The 17,807-nt window shown below is 48.2% G+C and overlaps 1 protein-coding gene across 1 annotated transcript in view; it reads left to right on the top strand.

Moving 5' to 3' along the window:
* Nucleotides 1-392: 392 nt before the first annotated feature.
* PID1 (phosphotyrosine interaction domain containing 1) overlaps nucleotides 393-17,807 on the top strand; it is a 268,098-nt gene continuing 250,683 nt past the window's right edge. Inside the window, exon 1 of the mRNA XM_062193167.1 lies at nucleotides 393-654. Within this exon, the coding sequence (XP_062049151.1) occupies nucleotides 625-654 (30 nt within the window). The 5' untranslated portion in view covers nucleotides 393-624. The remainder of the gene's footprint in view (nucleotides 655-17,807) is intronic.

The following is a 17,807-nucleotide window of genomic DNA, read 5'->3' as shown; positions in this document are numbered from 1 at the left end:
GCCAGGGGCCAAATACATCGCAGGCGCTTAGGGATCCCTGCGGACTGGAAGTCTGGGCGCCCTGGAGGCTACGGCTTTCTCTCTTGGGTCTCCAAGCCCTTCCCTGGTGGCCTGGTGCCCTCTCCCAGACCCTGGCCCAATGGGGTGAGCAGCCACCGCACTCCCAGACCCCCGACTCTGTCCTCGCCGGAGGTGGGGGCCGCCGTGGCTGCGCTCCCCCTGCCCCCAGTTGCCCCCGGGCGCCGGCTCCCGGGCGAGCGCCCTCCCCGGGCATGCTCAGAGCGCGCAGGTCCGGGCGGCGGCGGCGGCGGGGGAGGAGGGAGCGGCCGCCGCCGCCGCCGCCGCCGTGCGCTCGCGGGCCCGGGCGGAGCTGCGCAGTCCTCTCGCAGCGGCGCCAGGACAGCCGGCGCGCGGCCGTGCCCACGAGTTGCGGGCGGCACAGCGCCGCGTCTTCGGTGCTCGCAGCCCTCTGCGCCCACCCGGCGGCGGCCGGCGCCAGGACACAAGTCCCGCGGACCCCGACCCCCAGATGTAAAGCGGGAGCGCGGCCCCCGGCCTCCCCCACGGTGCGATCGGCAGAGTCTCGCGCGCGGCTCCCCTTGCCAAACCCCGCGCGGCTGGAAGATGTGGCAGCCGGCCACGGAGCGCCTGCAGGTAAGGGGCTCCGGGGGGCCGGGGGCCAGCCTGGAGGAGGCGGTGCTGGGCCGGAGGAACAGAGGGTATTTTTCCAAAAGGAGCGAAGCGCACGCGTCGGTGGCAACGTGATGCTGGCCACTTCGCCCGGAGCCCGGCGCCCGGCGGGGCCCGGGCTGATGAAACTGACCAACGCACGGCTCGGGGCTGCAAGTTTGGCTCGGCGGTGCTTGCGTGCGTGTGGGTCTCTGTAGCGTGCGGCGTTCCGACCGGCGATTTTAGGTTGCCTGGTACTGACCCCTCTGGGGCTTAGGGCTTTTGACTCCAGATTTCTCTGTCTCTCTCTTTTTGTCTCCAGGAAAGACAGAAAAATGATTTGTGGAAGCAGCCGTTTGCCAATATAATTTGGAAACACCAAGCTTGGTTTGGCTTGGTCGCGGTATGCTACTTATTTGATTTTCTCCCTCATCAGTGGCTCTCTCCTGTCCTCTGGCCCGAACCCCTCAGCTCCTCCGGACACTTGAAATCTGAAGTTCCCTACAGCCAGCCCTGGTTAGCTAGGTGTCCGGTCAGTCCCTCAGAAGTTTTTCACTGCTGTGTCCAGAGATGCCAGACTGCCTGCCACCAGGATTCGGAAAGAGGGCACTGGGGAAGGGGTCACGGTCAGAAAGAGGGGGCGTTTTCCAAGAGGCACTCACTTCGTGACTCCCAGGGCCCAGGGATCTCCCTGGCTTGCAAGGTTCCACGACTGCTTTTTGCCAGGAAGTAGTCTGAACAGGGCGGCAGCTCCCCTGCCAGCCCAAATCCACCGTGTTCTGCAGTCCAACTTTTGGCAGGCTTCGGAACCACATTGTTTCGTAGTAAACTTTGAAGAAGTATTTGAGTGGTGAAATGCCGCCCTGTTGGAAGCCTGGGTTGAGTCTGGAGACAGCACAGCCAGGCCAGGAGCTCTGGATAGCTGGGAGGTTTCTCTGGGCATAGTCAGACCCTCCCAGAAGGACAGTCTCTAGACCCTATGCTCAGGGTGCCCGCACGGAGGATTAACCTGCAGAGGGCATTGCATTTAGTAGAAACAGATGCCCCCTAGCTCTTGGCCAGGTCTCCTCAGCCACAGTTTGTTGGGGGCTGTATTCACTGTAGCAGAACCCGAGACATTGGCCCAATCCCCTGGGGTCTCAAAAAGAAAACTGGCCTTCCGGACGGGGAGGTGAGTGGCCAGCCTCTCTCAGCCCCTCCCGGGCTCATGGAGAGAATGATTGGCAGAAGGTGATGTGGAGGTGTTTTGGCAGTGGCTCGAGGAGCCAGTAGCTCACTCCTTCAGTTCAAGGCACGAATACTGCACTAAAGGAGGAGAAGGATCATAGGGAGTGGCAGGTCCCGTGTAAGCACGGAGAGCAGGTATTGGAAGTTCTGAGAGCCATGGCCAAGGTTCCTAAGGTGGCTTTTCTGGCCGCATGAGCTGTACCTCTGGAGAGAGTGCAGGTTTTTTCGTCTGTTGGAGTTGTTCCTGCTGGCCTGTCTCACCTGGGAAATCCTGTCCACTCTGGTGCACGTGACCCTTGGCAGAGGAGAGTGCTGGTCCTGTTCTCCATGAGCACGGTTCCTTGCTGGAACCGTCTGCCCACCCCGCTGTGAAATATGCCCAAGTGCTTCTTTGGCACGAGTCTTGTTGCTTACAGTTTGTGCTTGCAATGTGTTGATTTTATTTCAAGGTGTCGTGTGCAGAGAGCTTGGGTTCCAGGCTTTCAGAAGCTCAGGTAAACAGGGCTTATGACCAAGCTGAAGTCACTGTTGGGAGGTTCTCATCAATACAAGGTGCAGCCTCATGCTCCCTGATATTAAATTAGCCGGTGAACCCAGTTCTCCAGGTATATCTCAAGCCTGGGGATGATGAAAGTGAGCCAAATGGGGAAAAAATTTTCATATCCGTGGCTTCTTCCCAAATAGCGGCCCAAACAGGCAATTTGTATGCTTTTTTCTTTCTGCTTCTGGGGGAGGGAGCTGTTGAGAGTGAGGTGGTGGGTGAGCTGCTTGTAATAATATTTTATTTACATTCCTTGTGGTTATCTTTGTCACGTCTCTCTTTGCTGTCTGGGATTATTTTTTCCTTCCCCTTTTTGCCCTCGAGGCACCATCATATAGAAACATTCATTTCCGATTCTTCAGTGAGTGGATGCTTTCCCATGTTCAGATTCCGTGGCCATGACGACAGCAGTGGAAATGATGGGATGGGGAAGTTGGTGATGAGGCCCACTCTTGAACCATGTGGAAGCCCCATCCTGCTTTCATTCAGCTTCATTTTATAAAGATTTTTTTTTAAAGATTTATTTATTTGAAAGACAGAGTTACAGAGAGGCAAAGGCAGAGAGAGAGAGAGAGAGAGAGAGGGAGAGAGAGAGAGGTCTTCCATCAGCTGGTTCACTCCCCAGATGGCCGCAACAGCCAGATCTGTGCTGATCTGAAGCCAGGAGCCAGGAGCTTCTTCCTGGTCTCCCAGGTGGGGGTCCGGACGTGGGCCGTCTTCTACTGCTTTCCCAGGCCATAGCAGAGAGCCGGATCAGAAGTGGAGCAGCCGGGACTAGAACCGGCGCCCATAGGGGATGCTGGCACTGCAGGCAGCGGCTTTTCCTGCTATGCCACAGTGCCCGCCCCAACAATCATTCCTTTTTAATACAAACATTCTCATGGAGAAGACTTGGAGTGAAGGTAGTGCATCCAGAGCTTCCTGAAAGGACAAGGAAGTCAGCTTAAGGGCCTGGAAACAAAAGAGGCAAGGAAGGTGATAAGGATGTCCCTTCTTGGTGGAGTTTATGAGCTCCGATTAGATGAGGCCCGCCGCCCGCCCGCCAGGGTCTGCCCTGGAAGCCTGTAAACTTTGCTGAGACCCCACCGTCAGATGAGTGAATTCTCAGTGCAGAAACAGCTGCCGTGCTCGGGAGATGGCATCTTTGCTCAGCTTTGAGTTTCATTATCATACCCACTTCTTTGCCAAATTAAAAAAAAAAAAAAAAAAAGGGTGCCGATCTTTGCTGATTTGAGGTTTAGCCGTTTGACCCAAATCCAGTACAGGCAAAGAGACCTGTTGGCCCTGAGCGGGGCTGAGCTGGGTAATTTCTCATTCAGTCACAGAACCGCAGCAAGTTCATTTGCTCCCTTGAATGTTAAAACTTCTGTTGCATCCCACTGGAGCCCTCGCTGGGAGCTGCTGCCATGAAACATATAATAGGATCAAAAGGGATGTGAAGACTTATGTTACCTCCCCAACTTTTCAAAGATGAATAAATATGAATTCTTCTCTTTTCACCTTCTCTTCTGCGCAGTGGACTCCCCCCCCCCCCCCCTTGGAGGGCCTCCGGAGAGTTGTAGATTTTAAAAGAAGTAGATTTGAGACAGACTCTTTTTCGAAGAGTGAAAGGGACTTTTCAGTAGAACAGGCTAAGCATTGCTTTTTCAAACTAGAGCTGAGATTACTTCTGATATTTGAAATTTTGCGCGAGTTTCCTGATTGACTTAACTGTTGAGCTGGAGGGGGGGATCCCTCTGAAGTGCGAGTCCTCTGCCACGGCGTGGGCTGATGTAGCCATGAGGGGAAACGCGTGTCCCCCCAGAGTGAAGATGCATTTTCTGGAGGCCAGAGGGACATGAATCAACGCTGCGTTGGCAACAGAGGAGGCCAGTGCATCTTTGTGGCGGTGCTGTTGTTAGAAGGACAGAGTAGAATGTGATGGTAAGAACGCGCGGGAGGCAAGTCCTAGCAAGTTCTAAATGTGAGGTCTGTGTGGAACTGGCTTCTCATGAGCCCGTCTGTCTGTGGAGCCTCCAGTTTAATCATTTGCCTGTCTTCTCGGAGATTATAATCTCCCCGTGGCAGATCCAGGAAATCTAGAACGTTTTATCCATAGAGCTGGAATTTGGTTTCTTGTTCTGAGCTGTGTTTCCTCCCCCTCTGCTGTCTTGTTTCGCTCCTGGTTTGGGTGGAGAGCTGCGCACTAGCACTTCCCAAAGAGGCTGAAACTGGAAGGGGGAACAGCAGATCTTGAAGGCAGTTTGTAAACTTTTAGCTGATAACGAGGTTGACGTTCCTCACTGAAGAATTTAGGAGGGAAGACTCCTTCTTCCCCGAGGATTGCCTGGTCCTTGCTCTTCCTTGTTCCCTGTACCATCTTCTCATGATTTGCAGTGTGGATTGTTCTAGACTTGTTTGTCTGTTAGGGTACTTCACTCTTCCCCTGAGCTGTGAGACCGAAGAGCCGTCTAAGGCATCAGTGGGAGCCCACTCAACCTGGCTCATCTGGCAGAGAGAGGACGATGGCAAGTCTAGCAGCATTCTAGGCAGGCCGGATTAGCAAGAAGAACCTAGAACAAGAACCGAGATGTTAACCAGAGCCAATGCCCTGTGTGTGGCACTGTGTCCCAGGGACTTTTAATTTTCTATCTCATTTATCTCCCATAACCTCTTTTATCCCCAATTTAGAGGTAAAGAAAATGAATGCCAGAGACTAGGAATGGCTTGGCCATGAGCTGCAATTTGACCAAACTTGACTTCATAATCACTTCACTGCAGTGCAAAAGGCTGAGACAATGCGTCCTGCTCCACACCCCTTGGTGGTATTGTTACTGATCAGTAGAAATAGATCAATGGCTGTCTTGTGGTTCTGAGAGGCTCCTATCGTGTTTTCTGTTGATGCTATGTGGTTGCCTGTGTTGACCAAGGGCTCCTCTGTTTGGGTGGCCCAAATATTTGGGAAACACAAGCTGTTGTGTCATCTTTAAACTGGAATTCCCATGTGTTGTTTAAGACTCTTTTCAACTGGAACCCATGCCATTGATGTCCAAATTGGAGAGCTTGGAAGCTGGTGATCAAGCTTGAGTCTGTAGGCCGTCATCCCGAGTGTAGATACACATGGGAGAAGGGAGGGAGGTGGTAGGAAAGTTCCAGGGTAGTTGCTTAGGAATAAGCAACAGCTTCTCTGCCTGAAGCATACATTTCTCACTAAGTGTAGTCTAGATTTTGCTGTTTATTTCATCCCTTGTGGTCAAGTAAGCACAAAGCATTAAAGTTTATTCGTACATAAAGGCAACTTGGATTTATCATTCATTTGAGGTCTTAATCTTACATCATTGGGTCTTTCTCCCAGTTGTCAGCAAAATCTCTACCAAGAGGTTTGCAGAATGCAATCCTTGGGAAAAACCCTCTGCCCCTTGGTTACCCATTGCTTAATGGCTGTCTCATGTTGACATGTACTGGGTTATCTTCCAGTGTTGGGCAACTTCTGCATTTTGTTTGATGTTCCAGATTAGCTTTCTCCCTGCTTCCCTCACATTGCCTCCACTCTGCCTTGCAAATTGTCCCTGGAGGAGATTCTGGAAGAGTCTGCCTTCCAGCCCTTAGACTATAGGAGATCAAGCTGCCTTCTGAAGGAGTATTTTACCGTGTGAACAGTAGCAGCCCAGGGACTCGTTAGTGGTCAGCAAATAAAAGTAGTCCAGGAACACTCAATGACTGCAGTGTGCTTCTCTCATCCCCCCGGGCACACATCTAAATGGGGGCTTTATGTTAGTGGAGCCAGGAGAAATAATTGAGATGCTTGTCCAGAGACCTCCTTAAAGTCCCGTGGAATTAGTCTGCTATCACTTTATGGGAACTTATGGCAATGTTTTGCTCCAGTTCAGCTGTTAGTGATAAAGCTTCAGAGTATTCACCAAGTCTGTCCCCTTGGCCCAAGAACTGGGAAAGGAAGGTGTCAGAGAAGGGGTGCAGACCTGCTGTGCGCCTTTAGCATATTTCAGTGCTCAGCAAGCGCCTCTACTGAACACTGGTGCTGCCTGGGTCCCTCATCTTGTTGACATCTTCCTTCCCAAGCCTGGTGGCCCAGGAGTCCTTTGCCATCTTATGTTTCCACTGAAATCTTGGATAATGGAAGTTCTGGGAATGGCCTTATGAGCCAGGTCGTTTCCTGAATCAGGAATCATTAGGGCAAAAAACAGCTCAAAAAAGAAGCACATTTATCTATTTTAAAATAATTTTGATTCAGTTGCTAACTAGTGATGATTCAGTCCATGTTCGGAATTTCTCTGAGCTTTGCCTTACCCATCTATAGAATGAAGAGATCTTTGCAGGAAGTTTAGTATGCAGTAGGTGCTCAGTAGATAGGAATACTTCTCTGTAATGTTTCAAGGTTGGTTACTTTAGAAACACAGATTTGCATTTGTGTCTGAGCTCCTAGCTTCTCTCCCATCACCCATCAACCTTTACCTACATGCTTGCTAGATCCCAAACATCATCCAAGTCTGGTGGGTGGCAGAGGGACTGCCCAAAAAGAGGCACTTAGTCGTCAATTCAGAGAACTCCCAGTTCTGTTCATAGTTGGGCTTATTATGTTTATATTTGTTGATGCTGTCAAACTTTCGTGGTTTCTGTTCACAACGAAGAAGATCCTGGCTAGTTGGCTTTGCAAGCTGGGGCCAGGGTGCTCATTATCGGCTCAGTCTGTGCTTGTCTCCTCACGTAGTGAAGCTCCATTTACTTGTGATCCATAGGAAGGTGTGATCCACTGATGCAATTGCCCTCACGATTGGGGGTGGATAGGGTGGAGGGTCTGTGTTCAGTTTTTTTTTTTTTTAAAGATTTATTTATTTATTTTTAACTTTTATTTAATGAATATAAATTTCCAAAGTACAGCTTATGGATTACAATGGCTCCCCCCCCCCATAACTTCCCTCCCACCCGCAACCCTCCCCTTTCCCGCTCCCTCTCCCCTTCCATTCACATCAAGATTCATTTTCAATTCTCTTTATATACAGAAGATCAGTTTAGTATATATTAAGTAAAGATTTCAACAGCTTGCACCCACATAGAAACACAAAGTGAAAAATACTGTTTGAGTACTAGTTATAGCATTAAATCACAATGTACAGCATATTAAGGACAGAGATCCTACATGAGGAGTAAGTGCACAGTGACTCCTGTTGTTGACTTAACAAATTGACACTCTTGTTTATGGCATCAGTAATCACCCTAGGTTCTTGTCATGAGTGGGCACTATTCTTTTTAAGATTTTATTTTACTTATTTGAGAGGCAGAGCTGCAGATAGAGAGAGGGAGAGACAGAGAAAGGTCCTCTATCTACTGGTCCACTCCCCAGAATGATCACAATGGCCGGAGCTGAGCTGATCTGAAGCCCGGATCCGGGAGCCTCCTCCAGGTCTCCCACACAACTACAGGGACCCAAGCCTTTGGGCCATCCTCCACTGATCTTCCAGGCCACAGCAGAGAGCCGGGTTAGAAATGGAGCAGCTGGGACACAAACTGGGGTGCAATTGGGATTCTGGTGCCACTGGCAGAGGCTTAGCCCACCACGTCACAACACCGGCCCCTCATGGGTACAATTGACCTTATTTCCCATCTACCCATCTCCACTCTTTTATAAGAGAACTTTTAGAAATATAGAACTGTGTCATAGTCATCCTTGAATCTTCAGTGCCTCACAGGTGCTCAATAAGTGCTGAAAAAAATGAAAAGACTGGGTCCTCATGGGTTCAAGTATGAAAATACTTGGTTTGGTGACAGTGGGATCCATACTTTCAGTCTTTGTGAATCTGCAGCCCAGAGCCCAGGCAGAAAAGAACACTAGTTCCATTCACTAGTTCACTCCCCAAATTCCAGCAATAGCCAGGGCTAGGACCTGGTTGAAGCCAGGGACCCAAAATTCAATCTTGGTCTCCCACATGGGTGTCAGGGACCCAAGTTCTTGAGCCATCAACAACAGCAGGAAGCTGGATCGGAGGAGCTGGGACACAAACCAGGGACTCCGAGATGTAATGTGGTCATCCAGGTGACCAAGCACCTGCTGCCAGTGCTCACTTTTAAGATAAAAAGAGGCTGGTGCCGTGGCTCACTAGGCTAATCCTCCGCCTGTGGTGCTGGCACCCCGGCTTCTAGTCCCAGTTGGGGTGCCCGCTTCTGTCCCAGTTGCCCCTCTTCCAGGCCAGCTCTCTGCTGTGGCCCGGGAAGGCAGTGGAGGATGGTCCAAGTGCTTGGGCCCTGCACCTGCATGGGAGACCGGGAGAAGCATCTGGCTCCTGGCTTCGGATCAGCGTGGTGCGCCAGCTGTAGCGCGCTGGCCACAGCGGCCATTGCGGGGGTGAACCAATGGCAAAGGAAGACCTTTCTCTCTGTCTCTCTCTCTCACTGTCCACTCTGCCTGTCAAAAAAAAAAAAAAAAAAGACAAAAAGAAAAATGTCGCTGGGCGGTCTTGCCTCAGCAAGCCTGGCTTTGCGGTGCAGTAGCCAGGATGGGCACAGAAGATGCTGATCCTTGTGAGACGAGGGAAGGAGTTGGTGTTACTGCGTAGCTGCTCTTTTGGTTTCTGTCCTTAGCATGGAGAGCCAGTTTTGCATGCTGCTTTGCTCTTCAGTCTTCACAAGGCAGTGCTGCCTGTGTTCCTGGAAGGGGCAGGGTCGGGGGGTTCCCAGGAGGCAGCGGCTCCCTGAGCATCACCCTACCATGAGGCTGGATGCAGCCTGACCCTCTGTAATTTCAGGGCTAAGGATGCACCCATGGATGCTTCAGTGCCTTCCCCTCAGCTCCTCAGGGGTGAGTGGCATCACCGGGTGCCAGCCCCTATCGTGTGGGGTGTGAGTGATGCTGTTTACTTTCTAAGTTTTCTGAAGTTGTTCCTCAGGAACCGAGCTGGGGGCTGTGAGAGCTGCTATTTTGCTTTTGAACTTAAGTTCTGTTTTTTTTTTTTTTAAATTGTTTATTATTTGAAAGGTAAAGTTACAGAGGGGCAGAGGCAGGGAGAGAGAAAGAGAGAGCACTTCCATCTACTGGTTCACTCCCCAAATGGCTGCAACAGCCAGACCTGGACCAGACCAGAGCCAGGAGCCAGGAGCCAACTCCCAGTCTCCCACGTGGGTACAGGGGCCTGAGAACTTGAGTCATCTTCTACTATTTTTCCAGGCATGTTAACAGGGAGCTGGATCAAAGGTGGAGCAGTCAGAACTTGATCCAGCACCCATATGGGATGTTGGCACTGTAGGCGGCGGCTTTACCCTCTCTGCCCCTGGCCTCAAATTCTTGGTAGTGTAGTGTATTAGTTCTCTAGGGCTGTGTGATTGGTGGCATAAGACATGACACTTAAGATTTCATGATTGGGGAGGCCACAATTCTGAACTCCAAGTGTTGGTGGGGTAGCTTCTTTCTGAGAACTGTGGGGGAGAATCAGTTCTTTGGCTGTGTCCCAGTGTCTGGTGGTTTATTGGCAGTCCTTGGCATTTCTTGGTGTGTAGCTCCAGTCTTCCCTGTGTGTGTGTGTATCTGTGTGCACATATCCCTCTTCAAAGGAAACAAGCTGTATTGGATGAGGGACCCCCTTGCTTCAGTATAACCCAATCCTAACTAATTACATCTGAAGAGCCCCTTTCTCCAAACAAGGTCACATGTGATATGAACAGGGGTTAGGACTTCAACATAAGAATTGGGGGTGGGGGTGGGGGATGCAATTCAAACTATAGCACTTACTGTAGAATTTTCTTTTGGGTTTCTGCCATGCACCAATATGTTTCCTCCAAGTAGAAAAATCATGAAAAAAAGCAATGAGAATTTCTTCCGAGTGGCAGTGCAGTGACATGGAGTGCCACTTCTGCTACATGTTGTGGCTACTATTTTATACTTGTTTGGGTTACAAGATTTAAAAAAAATCTGCTTTGAATAGCAGATGGTTTACAAGTGTGCAAAAAAGTTAGGAATCTGTCCCTTTCTGCCTTCTGAAGTCTCTGCATGAAGCAAACCCATATGATCTCTCTTGTAGTTGTTTCCCCACAATTTTTCCTAGACTTTTGTAAGCATTTCAAAATATGAGTACATATTTAGATTTTTCCTCATGTATGTGCATAATATAATCATTTTATCTTTTATCTATTATTCATTCATACAAACATCCATCCATTCAAACATCCATCCATCCATCAATTCTATAACTTTTTTTTTCCCATTTTTGAGTATTTCATGGGTATCTTTTGTGATTAAGACACGTAGCCCAAGCCGGCGCCGCGGCTCAGTAGGCTAATCCTCCGCCTTGCGGCACCGGCACCCTGGGTTCTAGTCCCGGTTGGGGCACCGGATTCTGTCCCGGTTGCCCCTCTTTCAGGTCAGCTCTCTGCTGTGGCCAGGGAGTGCAGTGGAGGATGGCCCAAGTCCTTGGGCCCTGCACCCCATGGGAGACCAGGATAAGCACCTGGCTCCTGCCATCGGAACAGCACAGTGCGCCGGCCGCAGCGCGCTACCGCGGCGGCCATTGGAGGGTGAACCAACGGCAAAAGGAAGACCTTTCTCTCTGTCTCTCTCTCACTGTCCACTCTGCCTGTCAAAAAAAAAAAAAAAAAAAAGACATGTAGCCCTCAACTCATTCCTTTTAGTGCCTGCCTAGAATTTTGTCGGGGAGCTCGATGATAACTTATTTAATTATTTTCCTATGAGGGATTATTTGGGTTGTATCCAAGTGTTCTGTCTTCGCTTGCTGTAAATAGCACTGTTATAAGTATTTGTGCATATCCTCGTGTGCTTGTATTTCTTTCGACTGAGCTGAGTAGTGGCTGAGTCCAAGAGTATGCCTGTCATCAATGTTAGCAGCTGCCAGTGAATTCCTCTTGTAAGGTTCTGTTGTTGGAGCAGAAGGTTATGTGATTTTGACAAAGGTGCAAGGGGGATGCTTCACTGGTGTCTCAGTGTGCTAAGTTCCACAGGCTGGATAGCTTATAAGACACAGAACTTTCCTTGTCATAGTACTGCAAGGCAGATGCCCAAGAGTAAGCTGCCCATAGAGTTGTGGCTGGTGAGGGTCCATTTCCTGCCTTGTAGAATTGGTACCCTCTCACTGTGATCTCATGTGGTGGGAGGGCTGGGTGAGCTCCCTTGGGACTAATTTATAAGGACATGTGTCCCTTTAAGATGCATCCTGCTAACATGATCGAAGAACCTCCCCAACATCTCCACCTCCTAGAAGCATCACGTTGGTGGTTAGGATCTCAGCACATACATTTTATGGGCAACATACATATTTGGGCACAGCAGCTGGAGAGAGGATAGCCATTTTTTGAACAACAACGCTGGGATAGTTGGCTATCCCTATGCCAAGCAATAGCCCCAGCAGCAACAAATGCAGATACTGTGCAGATGGTACCAGACTTAGAAGAGTTCAGTTTATGATTTTTCAACTTTATAATGCATAAGCATTCTCCTACAACCATTCTGTTGTTTCACTTTTTAGTATTTGATGAATTATGTGATCTGTTCAATACTTCAGTATTAAATAGGCTTTGTGTTAGATGATTTGACCCAGATGTAGGCTCAGTTAACTGTTCTGAGCACACTGGAGGTGGGTTAGGCTAAGCTGTGCTGTTTAGTAGGTTAGGTTTTTGAAGTGCATTTTTGTCTTATGATATTTTCAATGTACAAGGAGCTCACTGTGCATAATCCCATCATAAGTAGAAGAGCATCCATCCTTCAGTCTGTTCCTCATACCAGGTACACAATGAATTCCAAGTGGATATAGACCTAAGTATAAAACCTAAAGGAATGAAGCTTCTAGGCAAAGCCAGCAAGAAATCTTTGTGACTTTGTGGATGTCTGTGTAGATGCTGAACCAATCAAGGTAATAAACACATCTATCCCATTTAAAAGTTTCTTTAGGTTGGGCAGAAATTTTTTAGAATAATGAATAAAAAAACACAAACAATAAAAAAATTGGAGTGCATCAAAATTAAAAACAACTGTTCTTTGGAAAATAATGATAAGAAAACAAAAAAGTTGGCGCTGCTGTAGCTCAATAGGCTAATCCTCCGCCTGCGGCGCTGGCACACCAGGTTCTAGTCCCGGTCGGGGTGCCGGATTCTGTCCCGGTTGCCCCTCTTCCAGGCCAACTCTCTGCTATGGCCCAGGGAGTGCAGTGGAGGATGGCCCAAGTGCTTGGGCCCTGCAACCACATGGGAGACCAGGAGAAGCACCTGGCTCCTGGCTTCAGATCAGCGCGGTGCGCTGGCCGTAGCACGCTGGCCACTGTGGGGTGAACCAATGACAAAGGAAGACCTTTCTCTCTGTCTCTCTCTCTCTCTCTCACTATCCACTCTGCCTGTCAAAAAAAAAAAAAAAAAAAAAAAAAAGAAAGAAAGAAAAAGAAAGCAAAAAAGTTAAGACCTAGGCTGGGCGAAAACACTTGCAAGTCTTGTAAATAATAAAGGACTTAGATCCAGTATATATAAAGAGACTGCCAAAACTCAATCATAAAAAGATAACCTAATTTTGTTGACTTTCGTTACTTGGCTGGGCTGGGAGGAGAGCTGGCCAGGTAAAGGCAGGGGGCATCTCTAACAAGAAATTTACAGTTCTGCCTGCAATGTTGCTGACCCTACTTGACCATCCCCTCAGCTGAGTGGTTACTTTGGAAGTTGGGCTGAGTGAAGGGCTTTTCAGCTTAGAGCCAATAAGATCTGTGGCTCTGACCTGGGCATCCTTCGACTCCAGGGCAGGTCCATTTCCAGTGATCCAACTCTTGGCAGAGCTGCCAGGGCTCTTCACAAGCTGACTTCTGCTGAAGCCCAGGCTTACCACATTGAAAGCCACTGCAGTGGACTGGCCTGTTGGGTCTCCTTGAGGGCAGATCACTGTACAGATCAGCCATTAATAGGCCTGCCACCCATTGCTTCTGATGCCGAGCTTTCTTTTCCTCCTGGTTTTTGTTAAAGCAGACCAGAGGATGCAAGTCAAGGGAGTGCCCAAGTCCCATCTCTAATCTTTGGTGGCCTGAACTACAAGTCTATAGTCACAGGCATGTTCTGTAGTAGTTTTTCTCCCAGGCCAGCCAAGTAATGAAAGTCAACAGAGTGCCTTCCCCTAGGAGGTTCACACCTCCCTTAGGATATACCCCATGTGAAGAGATAGATAGGTCTGGGCCTCTTAACTTACAAGGCCTAAAGCCTACCAGATTATTATCAAGCCCCTTCTATCAGGTTCTATTTGCCTCTCAATCAGAAAACTTAATTGTAGCTTAGACAGCACCTTTCTTAGCTCCTCTAATAATGACTCTGTCCTTTGTTCTAGACCCTGTCTAGTGCACTTGGGCCTCATTCCTTCGTAATCATAACCTCTACTCTACCACCAATGGCTCTACTCCCAACCTGTGTGTACTGATGGTCCTCTTCCCCACTTAATGCTGTATAATTGTTCAAATCTGGTAAATGCCACTCTTAGGATCATTGGTTACTATCCTCACTCTGTCTTTTATGACCTTGTCTAAATATGATCAGAGTCAGCAAACTTGGAAGGCTTCCATAGCCTTGGCAACTCATGATGACAGCCTAGGGTGGTTACTGGCGCCATAAAGTAGAGTGTCAATTTGTTGGGTCAACAACAGGAGCCATTGTGCAGTTGCTCCTCATGTGGGATCTCTGACCTTAATGTGCTGTACATTTTGATTTAATGCTATAACTAGTACTCAAACAGTATGTTTCACTTTGTGTTTCTATGTGGGTGCAAACTGTTGCAATCTTTATACTAAATTGATCTTCTGTATATAAAGAGAATTGAAAATGAATCTTGATGCAAATGGAAGGGGAGAGGGAGCGGGAGAGGGGAGGGTTGCGGGTGGGAGGGAAGTTATGGGAGGGGGAAGCCATTGTAATCCATAAACTGTACACTGGAAATTTATATTCATTAAATAAAAGTTAAAAAAAAAAGATAACCTAATTTTTAAAAACAGGTAAATGATACAAGGAAAGATATGGAGATAGCAGATAAAAACAGGAAAACCCTTCCAACAGCATTAGTTATTCTGGAAATGCAAATTAAACCACAATGAACTGTCACTGTACAACCATTAGAACATCTGAAATGCAGAAGTTGCAACTACAGCAAGTGTTGGTGAGGATAACCCAGAGTTGAGGCTCTCACATTGCTGGTGGGAAGGTAAGGTGATGGAATGCAGGTCAGCGGGGGTCTGAGGAAGGGCTGGGAAGCAGGGACTTGAAAGGGAAGCTTCAGGACAGTTTTGGAGGTGATGGGTGTTCAGTGTCCTATCGGCAGTGATTTCATGGGTTTATACATTTGTGAAAATGCATCAAATCGTGCAGCCCTGTACATGTCAACTAAACCCACGTAAGGCTGTTAAAATGGTGTATGTGAAACACTGTATGGCAGGCGCAGTGCTTGATGTTGGAGCATTAAGCAATGCGTACAATCTGCTCTTAATTCTGAAAATTCTCTGTACATTGGTTTCCTTTTAATGAGAATTAAAAATCCTGACCCACAATGTAAATAATGGATCATATAGTTTTTTTCCTTTTAAAACATTTCTTCACTTAGTTCTCGAGATGACATTTTTCATGTATCCCAGTTTGCCCAAGACCCTTAATGAAACCAGTGGTTGAGCAAGAAAAGGAACCCAGGCCAAAGAATGGGAAGTTGAGGTTGGTGCCTTGTCGATCTTCATTCTGGATGGCGCTCTTTCTCGTTCATCTCCTACTTTGTGTACTTCTCACCTCTTTCTAACATGTTGGTTTCCCAGCTGGCTCAGGCCTCTGAGGCCTTTTCAGCCTCGTGTGCCAAACCCAGTCCTAGTGCTAATGGGTAGTGGACTCAGAAGTGGTTGCTATTGAAAGGGCAAATTTCAGGATTATGGCCCCTGTGGCCAGCTCTGCCTCTTTCTTGTCATTCTTCCTCCTGTGACCAGTGCGAGTCTTTGTTCTAGCTTGTGGGTCCAAATGATGTTCTAGCAGAGGTGGGGTCTGGATTCCCTCTGAATTTTTATTTATTTTTTTTGACAGGCCTCAGAGTGGACAGGGAAAGAGAGAGACAGAGAGAAAGGTCTTCCTTTACCATTGGTTCATCCTCCAATGGCCGCTGGGGCTGGCGCACTGTGCTGATCTGAAGCCAGGAGCCAGGTGCTTCTCCTGGTCTCCCATGCAGGTGCAGGACCCAAGCACTTGGGCCATCCTCCACTGCCTTCCCGGGCCACAGCATAGAGCTGGCCTGGAAGAGGGGCAACCGGGACAGGATCCGGCGCCCCAACCAGGACTAGAACCCGGAGTGCCGGCGCCACAGGTGGATTAGCCTATTGAGCCACGGTGCCGGCCTGAAATGAAAATTTTTACCAGAAATAAGGCAACCAAGAAATTCAGATGAGATTGAAGAACTTTCCCAATGGCTGTGGCCTCTTAATAGAACCGGTGCTAAATTGTAGGTAGGAGTAAGGAGAGCTGGTGTTGTAGTACACAGTGGGATGACTACAGATAGGGATAAGGCACTGTGCATTTTTCTAAAAAACTAGAAAAAAGGATTTTGAATGTTTTTTACCATACAAGTGATCAGTGTTTGAGGATAGATGTTTACTCTGATTTGAATACTACATAATGTATGTATGTATAATACCCCATATATAGGGTACCCCATAATATGTACAACTATGATACTCCATATGTATGTACAACTATATATCAGTTCAAAAAATTCACAAATGTGACTTTAATTTGGGTTTGAAATGTTTTTCTCTTCAAGTAGGAAAATTCGAGGCATTAAACTCAACCCCTTTTAAAGCAAAGAGCAAGGAAACGGAGATTTTCTTCAGTAAGAATGTCGAGAACTTGTGGCATATTGTCCAAGCCGGGGCCCTGCTGAGGTGATGGAGACGCTATTCATCATCACGTGAAGAGCAGGCAGAAAGTGAGAGGCCCCGGCAAGCCAGCATGGGTGCTTGTTTCTCAGGACAGCAAGTCGAATATTAGACTTCTGTTCCTGACTCTATTCACTGTGGGGAAGAAGGACAAGAATGGAGTGGATGGAGGTGAGGGGCAGCAGGTGGACGAGAAAACCCTGGGAGTGGAGGTGAAAGATGAGCCTGCAGAGAGAGGAAGAATCCAGGGTGGAGGGCTTCACACAAGGGCTTAGCTTTATCCCCGACACATGGATGGGCGCTACAAAAGCCTTTGTCTATAACGTAAATTAAAAATGTATCTCAAAAACCGAGGGAGGGAGGGAGGGAGGGAGGGAGGAAGAGAGAGAGAGAGAGAGAGAGAGAGAGAGAGAGAGAGAGAGAGAAGAAGAAGAAGAAGAAGAAGAAGAAGAAGAAGAAGAAGAAGAAGAAAGAGAGAGAGAGAGAGAGAGAGAGAGAGAGAGAGAAGGGAGTATTCCTAATATTATATCCATGAACTACTTTGAATAAATTCTCTTTGTATTAATATCACATTAACATGAGAATTGATGAGAAAAAGTCAGTTCTCATGTATTCAGTGCAGGTATGGGTTATTAATATGTTTCTACTCTGAGCGAAGTTGTCACATGCTCATACCTGCTCAGGTGCCGAATGCTTTAGTGGATTATCTGGCTCTGTTGGAACAACAGCATGCTTTGGGTGAAGACCTTGGTACCTGAGGGATAATAAGAGCAGACCATGGGGCTGGCTCTGTGGAGAAGCAGGTTAACGCCCTGGCCTGAAGTGCTAGCATCCCATATGGGCGCCAGTTCGAGACCTGGGTGCTCCACTTCCCAGCTCTCTGCTATGGCCTGGGAAAGCAGTAGAAGATGGCCCAAGCTCTTGGGCCCCTGCACCCAAGAAGAAGTTCCTGGCTTCGGATCGGCACAGCTCCAGCCATTGCAGCCAACTGGGGAGTGAACCAGCAGATGGAAGACCTCTCTCTTTGCCTCTCCTCTCTCTGTGTAAGTCTGACTTTCAAATAAATAAATAAACAAATCTTTAAAAAAAAGCAGAGAGCAGATCCAGAACCATGGAGTGAGCATTCTGGGGGAAATAGAAGGTGATGGGAATATTGATTTAGGTTACAGATCTGGCCACCTGTAACTCACAGAGGTTGGTTGGTAAATACTAGAAAGACCATAGAGATTTTAGCCATGCACCCATGGGTGCACATCTTGGTTGCCTGGCTTACTAGGGCATTTTCTTAGGGCCTCTGACTTGAATTTATATTTGTATTTTTTCAACTTGCAAATTGGGGCATGATAACATTTAGTTCCTGGTGGCTGTGAATGATGATCTACAAAGAGCTTAGTACGGTATCTGGGGGTGGCATGGAGGTCTGTGAATTCTAATTTTTTCCCCTTACTTTAGACCCACGGGTAAACTAGGAGGAGAAACAGAACTTCAGAGCCTGTGGGTGTTTCCCA

This window comes from Lepus europaeus, chromosome 1, assembly GCF_033115175.1.
Source record: "Lepus europaeus isolate LE1 chromosome 1, mLepTim1.pri, whole genome shotgun sequence".
NCBI lineage: Eukaryota > Metazoa > Chordata > Mammalia > Lagomorpha > Leporidae > Lepus > Lepus europaeus.
This window is presented reverse-complemented; position numbering and strand designations above follow the sequence as displayed.